We start from the raw sequence: 17,401 nt of genomic DNA on the forward strand, positions 1-17,401 counted from the left end.
TAGAATAGTGTATCAGTATTTTACTAGAGGAACAGATATAATACAAGGAATGGATATAATACAAGATGTACAAATGTGTAAGAAATTACAAGATTTAAAAAAAAAATTACAAGATTGGCTTATTATGGTTAGCCACAGAGTTGAATGAGGAAGCGTGCAGAGGGTGTCTGCACACCTGAGACTGAAGGATTCAGTCCCAAGGTCTGAAGCTCACTGCAGTGTTCCATCAAGTCTGTATCAGTCAGCCTATGAATCTGTGATGCAAGGGATGAAGGCTGATGGGTCTGTGGCAGAAGGCTGAAGTGTCTTTGATGGAAGCTGAAGAATCTGTGATGGAAAGCTGAAGGATCCAAGCTGGAGGCTGAAGGGTTTGTGCTGGAAGCCAGGAGATGATGTCCAGGCTGACTGTGAAGACTGAAGTTCCTTTGAGGAAGTGGAATGCCAAATCCTTCCTCAACTCCTTTATGTACCCTTTTTATGTTGAGTCACTCTGGGGCAGGCGCTCCAGGCCCCTTGGGACAGGGCACCCCACACCCCAGAACATGGAACCATGGAGCCAGTCCAGCCACATTGACACAATGCATCAATAACCACTACAAATAGAAAAAGTTTATTGGGGAGTAGGAACAGTTCCTAAAACAGAGGTGTCTTGAATGAGTTGCCACCACCCAAGCTGTACAACTTGAAGTCAGGCATTGTGATGCTTCTGCTTTCCTCTTGTTTTTCAGGATTGCTTTTGGCTATACTCAGTCTTTTCTGGTTCCATATAAATTTTAGAATTGTTTTTTACATTTTTGTGAGGATTTGGATTGGGATTGAGATTGTGTTAACTTTGTATATCAGTTTTAGAAATACGACCGTTCTGGCAATATTAATTCTGTCTATTCAGATACAAGGAATATTTTCCTATTTTCTGATTTCATCTTTGATCTCATTTTCTTTCTTTCTTTTTTTTGGTGGAACTATGGATTGAACTCAGGCCCTTGGGCTTGCCAGGCACTTATTCTACTGAGCCATCTCCCCAGACCCTGATCTCATTTTCAAAGTATGGTAATTTTTACTGTAAAAGTTGTTTACTTCCTTGATTAGGTTAATCCTTAAATATTTAGTTTTTCTTGATGCTAGTGTGAATAGTATTGTTTTCCCAATATCTTTCTCAGTGACTTCATTATTGCTGTCCGGGAATGTATTGATTTCTGTGTGTTAATTTTATATCCTGCTATGCTTGGGAATTTAATTATTAATTCTAAGAGTCTTTTGGTGGTATGTATTTGAGAGTTCTATAAGGAGGATCATGTCATATGCAAATAATGATAATCTCATGGTTTGTTTTTTTTTTCTGTATGTGTCCTTTTTATTTCTTTGTCTACCCTGATTATTCTGGGAACATATTGAACAAGATTGCTGATAGTGAACATGCTTGTCTTGTTCATGATTTTATTTTATTATTATTATTATTATGTATTTATTTATTTATTTATTTTAATTGAAGCACCTCAGTGGGCTTTGCCATTATTTATCTATTTGTTTGTATTTTTTTTTGCAGAACCAGGGATTGAACTCAGGCCCTTGCGCTTGCCAAGCAAGCACTTATCGTACTGAGCCATCTCCCCGGCCCCTTGTTCATGATTTTAGAGAGAAAGTTTTCATCTTTTCTCTGTTTAATACAGTGTTGGCCATTAGTTTGTGAAAAAAGGCTTTTGTTAGATTTAGGCAAGTTCCTCTATACCTATTTTTAGTATGAATGAATTTTGTATTTTGACTATGTGGTTTTTGTTCTTGCTTCTGTTTATATGGTTTATTACATTTGTTGATTTGCATATGTTGAAGCATCCTTGCAACCCTGGAAAGAAACCTACTTGGTCATGATATATGATCTTTTTTTAAGATGTATATTTAGTACAGGGTCTACAGGATCTCACTATACAGATTAGACTTGTAATCCTCCAGTTTTTCAGCCTTTCAAGTGCTGGGGTTACAGGTGAGTGCCACCACGCCCGGGCTCTTATCACCATTTCAGCCTGCCCTTGAGGCATGGCTGGCACAGCATGTCAGGGATTGAACTCCTGCTTTCTGCGTCTGCCTAAGCAGGCCCTTTCATCCACTGAGCTATCTGGCCAGCCCTTATATGATTCTTTTGATGATTTGTTGCATTCAGCTTGCCAACATCTTATTGAGGATTTCTGTTGTAGTAGGGGAGAACACTATAAATAGCTACTGGTATAAGTTCATTTGTTCAAATGTGTGGTTTACAGTAATATTTCTCTGATTTTGTTGTTGTTTAGTTCATTTGTTTCTTTGTGAAAGTATGATTTTCAGTACCCTGGTTATTTTGGTGGTATTTTTTTTTAGGTCCAGCAGTATTATTTATTTAGTATTTTTGAGACAGGATCTTGCTGTGCAGTTCATGTTGACCTTGAACTCACTTTGTAGCCCAGGCTAGTCTGGAACTCACAACAGTCCTCCTCCCGAGTCTTGGAATTACAGGTGTGTGCCACTGTGCCTGGCTCCAGCAGTATTTATTTTATGAAGTGAGGTGGTTCAGTAATTGGCACATATATATTTACAAGTGTTTTTTCATCCCGTTGGGTGATTCCCTTCAGTACCATATAGTGACCTTTTTGACTCGTCAGATCAGTTTTAGTTTGAGAGTTTAGTTATTTTGAGCGTTCCAGGTTCCTGGAACAGGAAATATGTTCCATCCTTTGACTTTTAGTCTGTAAGTATCCTTTTGGATTAAATTAGTTTCTTGAGTGCAAAAGTATAGTGTCATGTTTGTGATCTAATTGGCCAACCTATGTCTTTTAATTGGGGAGTTGAGACCATCAATATTGAGAGAGATTATTGAAAGGTATTGATTTATTCTTGTTATTATGGTCTTTTTTTTTTTTTTTTTCTTTTTTGGGGTACTAGGGATCGAACTCAGGACTTTGCACTTTCCAGGCAAGCACTTATTCTACTGAGCTATCTCCCAGGCCCCACTATTGTGTTTTGATGACTTCTTTCTTTTTATTCATTTGCCTTACTTGTTTGATGTATTCATTTGAATTTATGACTTTGTTGGACTCATTCTGTCTTTGTTCATTCTGTCTGAGATAGTCTTAAATGTTGAGGTTTTTTTAGAGTATTGTTTTGGTCTTCATATTCCCTTAAGTTCTTCTTTTTAATGGGCTGTTTTTATTTCTTCATCTATTTTGAAAGAATATTTTGCAGGTTACACTAATCAGAGTTGAAAATTAGTTAGTTTTAGGGCTTGAAATACTTCACTCCAAGCTCTCTGAAGCTCTGCTCTTTGTGTTGAGAAGTCTACATCATGTTTACATTCATATGTAATTTTTTGCTTTTCTCTGACAGCTTTTAAGCTTATTTAGTTGAACATTTGAAATTTTCTTACTATGATGTGTTGTGGGGAGCTTATTTATTTATTTTTTTTATTGCTGTTGGTGTTCTGTAAGTCTCACTTACCTATATGTTGAAATTCTTGAAACTTGGGAACATTTTCTGTTATGAGTTCTGTAAACAAGTGTATTCCACTTGTGCTATCTTCTAGCTTCTCTTTAATTCTTAATAGCCCAAGTAGGTCTTCTTAGCATTGTCCAGTAGCTGTTAAAAGACCTTTTCTTGTTCTCTTAAAATTTTTAGACAGATTCGCTCGCTCGCTCTCTTTTTTTTTTTTTTTTTGCTAGCTAAGGCTACCTTAAGGATGGGTCTGCTGCACCATGTGGTGCTGGGGATTGAACCGCGCAGTCCCTTGCCCCTGACTGATTTTGCTCAAGAAGGTGCTTTAGACAGCTGAGCTAACCCACCAACCCCCTCTCTTACCATTTTAAAATTTGTTTGTTTGTTCATTTGTTTGGTACAGGGTCTTGCTATGCAGCTCAGACTCGTGGTGAGACTCCTGTGTCAGCCTCTCCCCAGTGCTGGGATTATAGGTGTGCACCAGCACGCCCAGTTTTCTCTTACCATTTTTAAAGCTTCTCTGAGTAATTTTTCATTACTGGAAATAAAAATTATATAGAAATTATGCACTGCAGAAATGACCAATGTGAAAACAAGGTTTTGAAATTGAAGACAAAATGGTAAAGTATGAAAAGTTACTTTGGTGAGAGTGAAGACAAAGGGCTAGGTAAAATGAGGAAGAGCAAAAAGAACAGAACAAAGAGGACAGAAGGTTATGAGAGAAGATAAGAGAGAAAGGGAGAGTAGAATATAGGAAAAAAAAGTTTGAAAAATGTAAGAAAGAAGGAGAAAGTAAGAAAATAGTACTGATACACAAACTAGAATTAAAGAAAAGGAATAAGAGGAAGGAAGAAAATAAATACATCAAAGCAATGAATGAATAAGTACCTGCTAAGTAACAAAATCTGACAGGAATTCAGATAAGGGGGTGTACATGCCCTTCTTATGTGACCACTGTGACAGAAGCCTAAGTGTCCACACAGTTCTCCTTTTGCCTTAGTTGAGATCTGTTTGCATGAAGCCACACCATTTCCCCTGTCTGTGGTGAACAGTATCAGTTTCGCAGAGACCTTGTTTTTAATGCAGGTTGTGCTTTGAGTGTAGTTAACTGTTATCTTTTATTTCTGTCCTGTGATCCATCCACCTCAATTCAAGAGAAGACAGATGAATTAATTTTTTCTGACACCAACCTCTCCTTTATCTTTTACCAATGTCCTGTGCCTCCTGCTTTTCTTTGACTGGAAAAATCTTTTTTTTTAAACCTGTACAAACCTCTGTTTAGTCGTAAATTCAGATATTTTACGACTATTTTGTTGCCAGCAGTTTTCTGTCCTATCTTTTCATTTGAGCTCAAATTCCAGACTGACCCTGTCTCAAGAATTCACCTTCTAGCCAATAGGTAGAATCTGGCACAGTCCCTGGGCTTGGTTTAGGAAGCCTTTTGCTCTGAGTGTGATGATGATCATTGTTTAGGACTTGCTGCTGAGAGGTTTTTTTTGGACTTTGTAGAAACAGTAGAGAAGAGCTCATTCTGGACCAGCTGATCAGTCTCTTCTCTCTTTCCCCTGTCACTGCGATATGACTCCTCATGGAACTGTGCTGGCAGACACAGTGGATGCTATTTGCTGTCTGCATCCTCTCTCTGCCAGTAGTAGGGAGTTCTCTTCCCTGGAGTGAGTCCTGGAAGGGGAGATCTTGATGGGGAAGGGGCCCATATACCCAGCCTCTCCCAGAAGTCCAGGCTTTTTGTGGTTAATTCTTTCCCTCAGGCTATTTGGGGTGGTCTCGTTATGGCTCCTCCCCAGAGGAGCAAGGCCACTGTGGACTAACTGGTGGCACTGTGTTTTGTTTTCAATAGTTCAGATTTGGTTTGTGCTACATGTCCCATCTTTCAGACTGATTCTTCATTTAAGGGTATACTGATTTTTCATTTAAGGGTGTAGGCACCTGCTATGATAGATACATTGTGTCAACGAAAAATTTAGAAGTTCAATGAAGTGACTCAGCAGGGCCCCAGGATCCTCAATTTGTAAATATCCTGAATTTATGGAAGAGGACTGCACCCTGAGTGAATAGTGAGCACACAATATAAGAAAGGAAAAGAAGCTTGCTTCCCTTCCCCTTTTTGCTCTTCTTGCTTTTGCTGTCTTCTGCTACCTGGAAGTGTTCCTTCTATGGAATACAACATTGCCTAGGAACCAGCCTATTATGGACTGAAAGCTCCACAGAGTGAGCTAAAATAAACCTTTTCTTCTTTAATTTTGGGTGTCCAGTATTTTGTCTCAGCAGGGAGAGAAAAGTAGCCAACACAGAACTTGGTATTGGGAAACTGTGGTGTCTGCTTTTACTATGCCTGATCAAGTATGTAGTTTAAGAGCCCTTGCAAATGGCTTGTGGGAAGAGTTTGGAAAAATTTGGAGATATTGCCTGAAAAAATAGAGCTGAACACCTTAGGCTTTTCTGTATGGGAGATTCTGGTCAGACCAGAAGGCCAATATAAATCCTGCTTGTAAGGACCAGGTTTGGGAGGTTTCTGCTGAGAAGGACTTTTTGACTATTGGATTCCAGATGATGTATGTTATGACTTGGCAAAAAGTTGGTCTGCATTTTGCTTCTGCCCAGAGACCTTACCTGAGATGAAAATTAAGGGTGGCAGACTAATCTGGCAGAAGAAATTTCAAGGCAGTTGAATGTTGAAGCTGTGGCATGGCTGCTGTTGGGAGCATTTAGCTAGCTCTATGTTGATAATCAAGAGCAGAGAGCCCAGCAAGATGATTTAAAATGTTGTTAGTTTGGCCAGAAAGGAAGCTTCATTAAACCCATGGACTGCAAAGATAGAGCTGGGGAGATTTCTGTTGCTAAAAAGGAACAGGAGAATATTAAAGATGCCCTGAGGGCGTCACAAGAAGCAGCAATCCTCCACCCTTTGCAGGTTCAAAACTACAAAAATGCAAGACTTCGCTTTGAGGAGAAAGCCCCAGAGGACTGTGTTCCAAAATGATGGTAGCAGCATCATGTTTCAGAGTGGTGGCAGCACAGAAAATTTGTTTCTTAGACTTGGATTCAGAGTGCCTTGTGACCCAAGCAGCCAAGAGAGGAAAGCCCAGCTGCTGCTGCAGTTGGTAGCTGACCTTGGCATCATCCACATGGCACTGGTTTTAGGCACATTTAGAATGCAAGAGTTGGGGACTTAAGAAGGCTTCCACCCTGATTTCAGAATGCCTGGGAAGTCGGGCATTGTGTGAAGCTGTGAATGTGAAACCAAAGGTGAAGTGGAGATTCCAGAAAGTTTGGGAAGGCCAAGAAGCAGAGCTGCAAGGAGGCAGCAAAGCATGCCTAAGAAAGACCATGGGAACTGTAACCATCAGAAGTGCCGTAGGAATGGAATTTCTCAAGCCTTTTGTGCCACAAGTTGCTTTAGGCCCTGGACGTGGAATTACCGGATTTAATGTTTGCTCTGCTAGATTTTGGACCTGGGTTGGTCCCAATCCTTTGTATCCTCCTGTTTATAATTTTTGGAATGGGAATGTTTATCCTGTGCTATTGAATGTTGGAAGTGTTACTTCATTGGTATAGGGGCTTGCAGTTAAAAGTTTACCTTAGATCTCAGAGGAGACTTGGGACTTGCAATTTTCAGAAATGCTCAAACTATGGGGACTTCAGCAACCTTTGTAGGTAGATTAAATGTCTTTTTCCTAAAGGGATGTACATAAGTCTTTGGAGGGCCAGCGATTAAATGTTATGATTCCAATGTAATATAATATCGATAGACTTAACACTGGTTCTTAAGGATTGTTAAACCTGTGTTGTGATGTTTAAGTGAAATAACAATAAGCAGGTCTTTGTATACAGAAACTGGTTTAAAGAAATATGTCTAGTTGCCAAGTTAAACAATAGATTGCTGTGGTTGATATATTATGTCAACTTGAGAAGTTTAGCAGTTAAATGAAGCAGCTCAGCAAGGGGCCAGGGTCCTCACTTTGTAAAAGGCTTGCTTTCCCATTTGCTCTAACTGCTTTTGCTATCTTCTGTCACCTTGAAGTGTTGGAACTGTGTCATGCCATCCTTCCTTGGAGCCAGCTGATTATAGACTGAAATCTCCACAGAATGAGCTAAATAAACCTTTCCTTCCTCAATTTTGGGTATCAGGTATTTTGTCTCAGCATCAAGAGAAAAGTAAGACGGTGCCTCACTAACTTCAGAGTACCTGTATTTTCATGAATCTTCTTTGCGTATCTCTGACATGACTTGTTTAATAAGCCATGTTGGATCTCCTATTTAAATTTAAATTTTAAAATATTTGTTAAACATACACACTCATGTGTCAGTTCTTATTCATCTCAAGAAATCAAAACATTGGCAAATTTAAAATTCTTCATTGACATCTAGTGCCTTCCATACCATGGGAAAGACTTTGAGACTGTTAAGGTCTGGCAGATTAAAATTTAGGAAGTCGGGACAAATGACATTGATATTTATGATGGTTCAGTTTGACCAGTCTGTTAACCTGGAAGCAAAATGAAATAATGAATTTGGATATATATGAGGTATATAGGGGATAGTGACAAGGGAGAAAAAATTAAACTTTTGCAAATGGCAGTGAAAAAAATCTCATTGAACATAGATTGATTTTGGCTATGCCAGTAAGAAATTTAGTATTTTAGGGAGCAGCTGAACCTGGAAATTGATCATATGTGTGAGGGGGTGAGGCAAGGCTGGTTGAGAACATAGAGCACCTGAAGCAAGCCATATGATCAAGCTACTTCAATCTAGAGAACACCAAGCCTGAGATGATGCAAATAGTTAGTTGCTAGGCAAAGCTGTGTCACATAATACTAACCTTGTCAAAGGTATAAATAAATGGCTCTGTGGTGGGGGGAGAAAGCTTCACCTGACTTCAGATTTTTCCCAGCCTCTTGCTGTCTCTACCCCTCCCCTAACCCCCAACACACCAGAACTTCAAGAGTTGTTCAAGACCAGCCAAATAGCCCAGCGGATTAAAGTGCCTACTTAGGCAGATGCAGGGGCCAGCAGCTTGATCCCTGGGCATGCTGTGCTGGCCCTGCCCCCAGGGTGTGCTAAAACGGTGATTGAGACTGGGTGTGGTAGCATGCGCCTGCAATCCCAGCGCTTGGGAGGCTGAAAACAGGAGGATCACTATGAGTCTGATCTCCGTAGTGAGACCCTGTAGACCCTGTACTAAATACAAAAAAAAAAAGTTCTGTTCACCTACTGTTTGAGTGTGGATGTGCATTTTACAGTACAGATAATAATTACAGCATTTCTATTTTTGTTTTGGTACCGGGGATTAAACTCAGGAGCTTGCACTTGCTAGGCAGGTGCTTTTATCACTGAACTATCTCCGTGGCCTTCTGTGTTCTTTAAATGTGCTGTGGTTCGTACATCTTTCAGGCACATTTAGAATCTGACCTCTTATCACTTAAGTCACTGCCATCTTACATCTGCCCATGGTTACCTTTTACTTTTATTATTGCAATAATCTCCCAAATTTCACTGCATATTAAAATTACCTGAAGATTTTGTTTTAAATATTGCTGATAGCTCCTTCTGGCAGTCGTTTTGATTTAAATGGAATAGTTTGCAACTTGAGCACTGGAATGTTTTAAAGCTTCTCAGATCTATAATAGGCACTACCTCAAATAACCAGAAAATCAATAATTTCCTGAAAAAATTGACTCTGATACTGATTTCCATTAGTGCCTCTGTTAATCTAAGATTATGTCCATTTTTCAAAGTTTCAGAAATAATAGGACTTATTTCTGAATGGATGGTAATGGATCTGTTACCATTCTAAGTTGTGAGCAAGAAAAACCGGCTGGCTTATTGAAACAAATATAATTTACTCAAAAGAGCATTGAGGACATGAGGAGATAGCTCAATAGCATAAGTGCCTGCCTGGCAAGCTCAGGGTCCTGAGTTCAATCCCTGGTAGAACCAATTCTGAATGGAACCAGCCTTAGAAAAAGTATACGAATGGTGGTTGTGGACAGTATTTTGGGTTTCTCATACAAGATAAACTATGTGATGTTTAAGCTTCTGTATCTAATTTAGTGCACTCAGAGTGCATCCATTTTCCTACAAATGACTTGGGTTTATCCTTCTTTATGGCAGTTCTTTTATGTGTCAAGACCATGCTGTGTTTAAGGACTGTAGCTTTGTAATATAACTTCAGGTCCTAGAATGTGATGCTTCTGCTTTCTTCTTCTATCCCAGGATTGCCTTTACTCTTCTGAGTCTCTTCTATTTCCATAAGGATTTTCAGATTGTCTTCTCTAATTCTGTGAAGAATGCTAATAGTATTTTAATTGTAATTGCATAAAATCTATGTCAGTTTTGGAAGTGTAGCTATTTTGGCAGTATTCATTCTGCCTATGCAGAATTTGACATCATTTTCTGATTTTTTGCAGTCTCCTTTTTGGGAATGTAGTGGTTTTCATTGGAGAAGTCTTTTACTTCCTAGTTAGGTTAGTTTCTGAGTACTTAATTGTTCTTGGTGCTACTGTGAATGGTATTGTTTTCAAAATTTCTTTTTGTATGAGTTCATTATTGATGTATAGGAATGTTATTCATTTTTAAGTGATTTTGTATCCTGCCATGGTATTGAATATGGTTTTTAATTCTAGGAATGTTTTGGTGGAATCTTTGTAGAGGAGCATGTTTTCTGCAAAGAATGATAATTTGGAGTCTTCTTTTCTATATAAATCCTTTTTATTTGTGTGGTCCAGTGTTGGTCTGCTCACTTGCATCAGGGGATACTGTGGACTGTCATGGGCTTGTTTACTTATGTTGGGGTCCTAATATAATTTAGGCCCTGTGGCTTTTTGTTTCCTCCTCTTGCTAACCCATACATTGGCACTGGGAGCTTTTGAAGGCATCTTGTTACTTTGTCTTTTCCTGTTTCTAAATTTTGTTGTTGTTTTCTTTTGTTTGTGTCTTTTGTGTGTGTGCACTTACAGTGGAAAGATTTGTTGTTAGTATAGAGATCTCTCTTTTTTTTTTTGTATGAGCAGAATATATTTATTGAGGGAAAGAAAGCTCCTGTCCGAGAGAAGGACAGGAGGGGGGTCGAGCGGATTGTTCCCCTAGAGATCTCTTTAGTTAGTGTGTGCTGTTCAGTGATGCACTCTATGACTATTAGCCTTTATGTCTGTCCGACGATCTCACTATCTTCATTAATTTGGTAGGGAGGACTCAGTGTAATTTACCCAGCACGCTGTTTATCCAGGAATGAATCAAAGTGTGATACCCAGGTAATTCTAATATTAACATATAAAGAAAGCCTATGCCATCCTGGCAATAGCATCTAAATTAGCAATCATAACAATATGAAAACAGACTGAGTATTGCTCTATTGTAGGAACCAATCACATATCATTCTTAAGCATAGAGAAGATGAGGGTACAAACATACAAGCCCAGTGTTGATATACAGTAAATATCTACTAAATGTAACAACTATATCTCTCCTAACAATAGAAAAAAATTCAAGCATAAAAGCATAGAGTTAGCTACCAAAGATTAATAAAGCTTAATGATTATACTACTAAAAAATACAGAGGGTAGGGAGTAGGAGAATGGAAAAATAAAGCTTGGAAAATTAATGAAAGATGAGACGGAAGAGAAAAAATTGTGCTGACGAATCCTGTTAAGGAGTAAACTAAAATTAATAGAATTAGATAAAGAACAGAAAAGAACAAAAAAAAAAATCAAGAATTATAAAAAGGAAAAAAAGAAAAATGGAAGAAGACCACAACCCCTAAGACACCAGTGAATAAGAGAAAAAAATGAGTTTAAAATATTTTTCTGTATTTTTGAATGAGTTACCCCAACAACTGTGGTCTTCTTTGCCTAGGTCTACGGCCTGTGGGTTTGTGAGGTACTCCAGAGGACCCTGTCTGTCAGTTCATCCCAGGCTTGCAGGCTTTGGCTACCATCCAAGCTGAGGTGTGCCCTTGCTCACACTGGTAAAGCGATTAGAACTCTGATTTGTGCTCAATGTAGGCAGCAGGGACAGGGTTAAAGCAGACTGCTGTACTTAATTACTGCTATTTTAAACACAGCTGCCAATGAAAGGTCTAACATCTCACCACAGAGGGCAGAACAGTGACTATCCTGACCTGAGTTTAAACTTCTGTGGGGTTATTTGAGTAGCTTGCACCTTCTCCAAATCTCTCCTGTAACTATCTCCACTTTTGGAGGATAATATTTGGAATCCTGAAGTGAGGTGGTTTTGCAGTTCTGAAGCTCAGTCTCCTTCCTGAAATAGTGGCTGATTAAACTCTCTGGTAATGTTGTGGGTTCTGCTCTTGAGTTCTTCTCCAACCTGCCTGCCCAGTGGAAGAAGTCATTTTCAAAGTAAAGCTCCACTCTGTGTTTGCTATTTATAGTAGGTTGCACTTTGCTTGGGACTAGTGCTGCTGGTTCAGGCTGCTACTGCTGCTTAGACCACCCAACCTGGGTACTTACCTAGTGTTTCCCTGAGACAGGTTCCCCTTTCCAGAGCTCAAGTGAACTTTCACAGTGCTTCAGTCTTTTCCCTGTGTTGTGCTATTTCTTTACCTTCTCTGTAGTTTCTAGTTTTTCTGTCAGTTTCCTCTCAGTTCCCAGAGATACACTTTTTCTTTTCCCTCTTCATCAAGTTATTTTTCAAATTTCTGGATCCCAGGTCCTGGAGGAGCTATATTTTATCTGATCACCATTTTGATATTTTTGTTTGTCCACTTTTTATTATTATTTATTCAGAGTTCAAAATATAGTGTGTATTTTACACAGATCAGTTTACATTGGCCTTGCATCAAAGTGCTTAATATCTACCTGTAGTCAATGGCTACCATATTATAGAATCATTTTGTGGTATTTTATAAAAGTGCTGTGTGGGGCCGGCGTGATAGCTCAGCGGTCCAAAGTGCCTAAGTAGGCACTTTCAATCCCCGCACCACATGCTGCCTCCTCAGGGCAGACTCAGCTGTCCAAAAAAAAAAAAAAAAAATGCTGTGTGACTGGCCAATACTACCAGCTAAACACTCAGTGATAAAGTATTTTAGATGCATTATAAAATCTCAAAACAATTGAAGAAATTTTACTAAAAAGTAATAACAAAGTGCTTACTTAGAAATTACATAAAAAAGAAAATTGGCTGTTTTGAGTCCAAAAAACTCTTTTTTTTTTCAAAGTTTTATTGATAAACAGATAGCAATGAGACAGTTTCAAATCAAATCGGAAGTACAGTTTCAACAAATAATACACTGCATATATTCTTCTTAGTGGTTAATTGCCGTACAAGATGCGGACTTGTGATCCTATTTACAAACGTCATTAGAACAAATCATTCTATTCATTAAGAGAATGCAACTATATATCTATCCCAACCTCTTTGAATACACAGATACGAAATGGACATTCATCAGTATACCCCATTTTTTCTAAGTTCCGTTATTGAATATTATAGGTGTGTAAACTCAGCAAAATATTCTAAAAGAGTCCAGTAGCCCATAATAGCATTGGGTCTTCTATTTAACTGGCAATGTCAGAAATTATTGACCTGAGTCCCCCACAGCTCAACTTAACAGCATGGCTTTATTTCTTATATTTCGACTTCATACTTTTCTACTGGATGGTTAAGACCAAGGTAAAGCAGAAACTATGCAACAAGAGTTGTAGCTTTTTGGTCTGAGAAGGTCAGTGAAATGCCCTCAGGATTTATCCTGAGATCCTGTACCTCAGATTGTAGAACCTTTATCAGTGCAGCCATGTGGATGAGTCATGGCCATTGCTTGGCCAGTGTGCTCTCTGTGAAAGCCTGAGAGAGTGTCTTCTCCCCATGTGACTCTCCTTAGGCCCACTCTACGTCATTGATCACTTTCCTCTTTGGCCCCATAATCTTCTTGATCAGAAAATTTGGGACACTACCGAGGTACGTGACATTACAGTACAAGTTCTCATATGTCCTGAGTCTTAATTGACCTTAGAAGGCTAGGGCCAAAATGTTGGCTTTCCTTGTAGCCCTCCTTTTTCTCTAATTTTGGTCTGCAAACTTAGGTTGTTAACCATCCAGAAGAAAAGCTTATTGTTATTATCAAACGATTTGGGCTATCAATCTTAGCCTCACTATCTCACTGCATTTCAAACATCTTTTTGTATTTTTCATCAAGTATTGATATGTTGAACTTTAAGTCCCTACATAATATGATAAAAAAACATTTAAAAATTAGATTATATTTTAAAAAATAGGATAAAGAATTCTATGCTTCTCATGTTTGCACATAAGTCCAAAAATCTCACCATATACAACCTTGAAGCAGGACAGTCCCACAATATTCCTTTTCCTGTCTCTTGCTTTCATTCACCACCCCCTTCTTCTTGAACATCCATCTACCTGAGAGACATCTTAGCAGTAACTGGCATGTCATGACAAGCCGCCCATATTCAGAATACCACAATGACGGGCACTTCCAACATGAAACAGCTGTTACAAATTACCATCTGCAGTGCAGTAGCTTAGTTCCCAGGTATCAGTATATATAGTTAGTCAGGGTGACAAAGAACTCTTTTATTTCAGTGTTGTGCAGTTTTTTTGTGATGAACAGGAGATGTGAAATGGGCAAGAAGAATCTATTTTTTTCCTTAGGTTTTGTTTGTGTTATTTTTAAAGCAGAAAAAGATACATACAGCCTGTGTGTGAATGATCAAATTAATGATTTTATTATGTGTAATGTGTCATAACTGGGCTTAGTGTCTGATATTTTGAAAATAAAGATGTTAATGACTGATTCTGTTTGCACGTTTACTTTATGTATCATCAATTACTGCTTTTCCCAAGATAATTCATGCTGATAATAAGTTTTATTTTCTAATTATTTTTATTTTTGCAGGCTGCTGAATCAGGAATAATAAAAGTTAAAACCATAGCTGCAAGAAACACCGAAATTTTGGCAGGTAATTTTTTTGCATTACAATTTTAACAATTAATTAAAGATTGACTAGAAGTAAAAAGTACAATCTTAACACTATTGATTTTCTGCTTCATCTCTTTCTCATATCATAATGTTTTCCTTAATGTTATAGGACACATGAATGTCCCTAACTTGGGAATAGATTGTTACTAGAGGTTAGAGCTGTAAAATTCTCTGAAATCCGTATTTTAAAATTTTCAATTCCTAGGGCTGGCCAAATAGCTCAGTGGATTAAAGCACCTGCAAACAGGAGCAGGGGCCGGGGTGTTCATCCCCGGCCCGCCATGCCCACCATGTTGGCCCCGCCCCCAGGGTGCGCTGAGACAGCAATTGAAACTGAGCTTGGTGGGGCACTCTTGTGGTCCCAGCTCTTGGGAGGCTGTAAATAGGCGGATCATTACGAGTCCAATCTAGTAGTGACACCCTGAACGCCCTGTAGACCCTGCCCTAAGAACCAATAAATAAATAAATAAATAAAATTTTAATTCTTTAAACTTCAGAAGTTTTTCTTTACTCGTCTTTTCTTCCACCTAAGACACACTTTATTTATAAAAGTCATTCAATTAATATTTGTTACATGAAATTAAATGAAAAACTGAGTCTTAGTTCATCTTTCAAGATCTCTTTTATCTTTAACACGATATAAACATTTCATAATGTAGTGTTGTGTTTTTAGTGCTACCATGCAAGTTTTGAGTGCTTGGTGAAGAAACAATGAGAGTAAGGTAAAGAAAGGAAACGGTTTTTTTTTTTAAAAAAACAAAAAACAAAAAACAAACCTTTTTTTGATTGTATTTGATTTTCTTTTTCTTTCTTTCTTTCTTTTTCTTTTTCTTTCTTTTTTTTTTTTTTTTTCAGAACTGGGGATTGAACTCAGGCTCTTGCACACACCAGGCAAGCGCTTATTCTACTGATCCTCTCCCTGGCCCCATGAATTTGATTTTCAAGGAGGAATTTTTGAGGGTTTCTTTTAGTTTCTTTCTGGTCCGTCCCCGTTGTGGCCCCCCCCCCTTTGTTTTTCTTCTTTGGTACCTTCTGATCTTGCCTCAGTAATGAACGTAGAATTTTGTTCAAGGTGGTTTTGTCTTGTTTTTTTTTTTGTTTTTTTTTTCCTTCTGATCTTGCCTCAGTAATGAACGTAGAATTTTGTTCAAGGTGGTTTTGTCTTGTTTTTTTTTTTGTTTTTTTTTTGAGACTGTTATATGAGATCATTGTACTATTCTATCTTATAGAACACTTTTGTGGGAACTATTATCTTATTTTGTAGTAGAGCAAATTGAGATAGAAAGAGATTAAGTAACTTTTCTAGGTCACAGGTGAAGTAATGAAGACAGATTAAAGGCAGGTGTGTTGAGAGCTGGTGGTCTTCCTCGTGCAGGGTGCTGCCATGCTGTCTCCAGATTTCTGTGCTAGGGCTACTCCTTCCAAGTGTTTCATACCTACCTATTGCTTACTACACTGATCTTTCAGTCTGTATTTACAGGATCAGTATTGCCTTTGATCTCAGCTAGTGTAGCAGAAAAGAGGTCTCATATAGTTAATTTACACAGATTCTAAATAGTAAAAGATTTCTTTAATTCTTACAGATTTTACACTTGAAAAAGATACCATGGGCTGGGCAGATAGCTTGGCAGTCTAAGCTCCTGCCTGGCAAGTGCAAAGACCCGAGTTCGATCCCCAGCACTGCATCCTGTGCTGAGCCTTGGTGCTGTGCCACCCCCAAACTGGGCGTGGTGGCTTGGGAACACCTGTAATCCCAGCACTAGGGAGGCTGAGACAAGAGGGGTCCTATGAGTCTGAACTGCATAGCAAGACCCTGTATCAAATAAATATTTTTTTTTTAAAAAAAGGCTACCAATAAATTCCTAATTTGTGATACTTCAGACTGTTACAAAAAGTCTTTTGGGGGGAGGCAACTTAAAGCTAGGAGACTACTAGGCTTATTGGCAATTTGCCCTTAGGGTTAGTTCTCTTAAGCTGTATGGGTCTCACCTCTTCTTTCCTGATTTTCAGCAGTTAGTCAAAACCACCAAATAGTTTGTAATATTAGTCACAGCAGTGAATAATACTCTGTGTGCACTGAGGAGTGTAGTGAACATGGTGGGTAAAGGCAAAGGTACGTACGGTTGGTTTGGGAGAATGAGCAGGTACTATATTTTGGGGGATGCATGTTGGGTGGGTTAGCTACTGTGGAGAAATAGTGCTTCAGCAGAAAATGTGACCTGGATATTTTTAAGATGGAGATGTATAGGGCAATCATATTAGAATACCATTGTAAATATTTACCATTGCTATTATCATTGCTGATATCATGTTAAGTCCTTGCTCTCTAAAATTGAAGTTTTCATTGGTTTTGTAGTTGATAGAAGATAAAAGGCTGATTTTTTTAAGAATCACTGTTGGAGAGTTCTGTATGAAATAAAGTGTCTAATTGATCTTAAGGAAGCTAAGAAATTTGGGGTTAGGTGGTTTGAGTTTTAAAAATGGGCTGTTACCATTTTAATTTATTAGCTTTAGTCATATCAACCTAGAAAATGTTTTTATGCACATACAGTAATTCATGTATTAACCTCCAGACCCATGTTCATGAGGAAGTTGCTACCATTTCAATTTTCTTGTACTATTTTTAAACAAGTAGCACTTGAAAATCTTTTTTCTTTTTTTCGGAACCGGGGATTGAACTCAGACCCTTGCGCTTGCCAGGGAAGTGCTTATTCCACTGAGCCATCTCCCCAGCCCCTTAAAAGTATAATCTAAAGAATGTAGATTAATAGATCACTTGAAAGTCAAATTGTTCTTATAAACAATTGACAAATTATTCATCATATAATTTCTAAGTTATGTAGCTAATTCAGAGTACAGTGAATACTGAGAAAAAATTTTAGTTAACTATTTCTTGAAAAATACTTTTTTTTGATGCTACTGGAGATTGAAACCAGAGGGCGCTATACTAATAAGCTACATCCCCAG

At 38.3% G+C, this 17,401-nt stretch overlaps 1 protein-coding gene across 3 annotated transcripts in view; it reads left to right on the forward strand.

Moving 5' to 3' along the window:
- The window catches only part of Mon2 (MON2 homolog, regulator of endosome-to-Golgi trafficking), a 124,690-nt gene that overhangs the window by 22,849 nt on the left and 84,440 nt on the right, over window positions 1-17,401 (forward strand). For all 3 annotated transcript variants that reach the window (XM_004641638.2, XM_004641639.2, XM_023701707.1), the window contains one exon: window positions 14,351-14,414. In XM_004641638.2, the coding sequence (XP_004641695.1) occupies window positions 14,351-14,414 (64 nt within the window). Of the gene's footprint in view, window positions 1-14,350; window positions 14,415-17,401 lie in introns of those variants that run through there.

This window comes from Octodon degus, unplaced genomic scaffold (genome assembly GCF_000260255.1).
Source record: "Octodon degus isolate 3935 unplaced genomic scaffold, OctDeg1.0 scaffold00139, whole genome shotgun sequence".
Classification (NCBI taxonomy): domain Eukaryota; kingdom Metazoa; phylum Chordata; class Mammalia; order Rodentia; family Octodontidae; genus Octodon; species Octodon degus.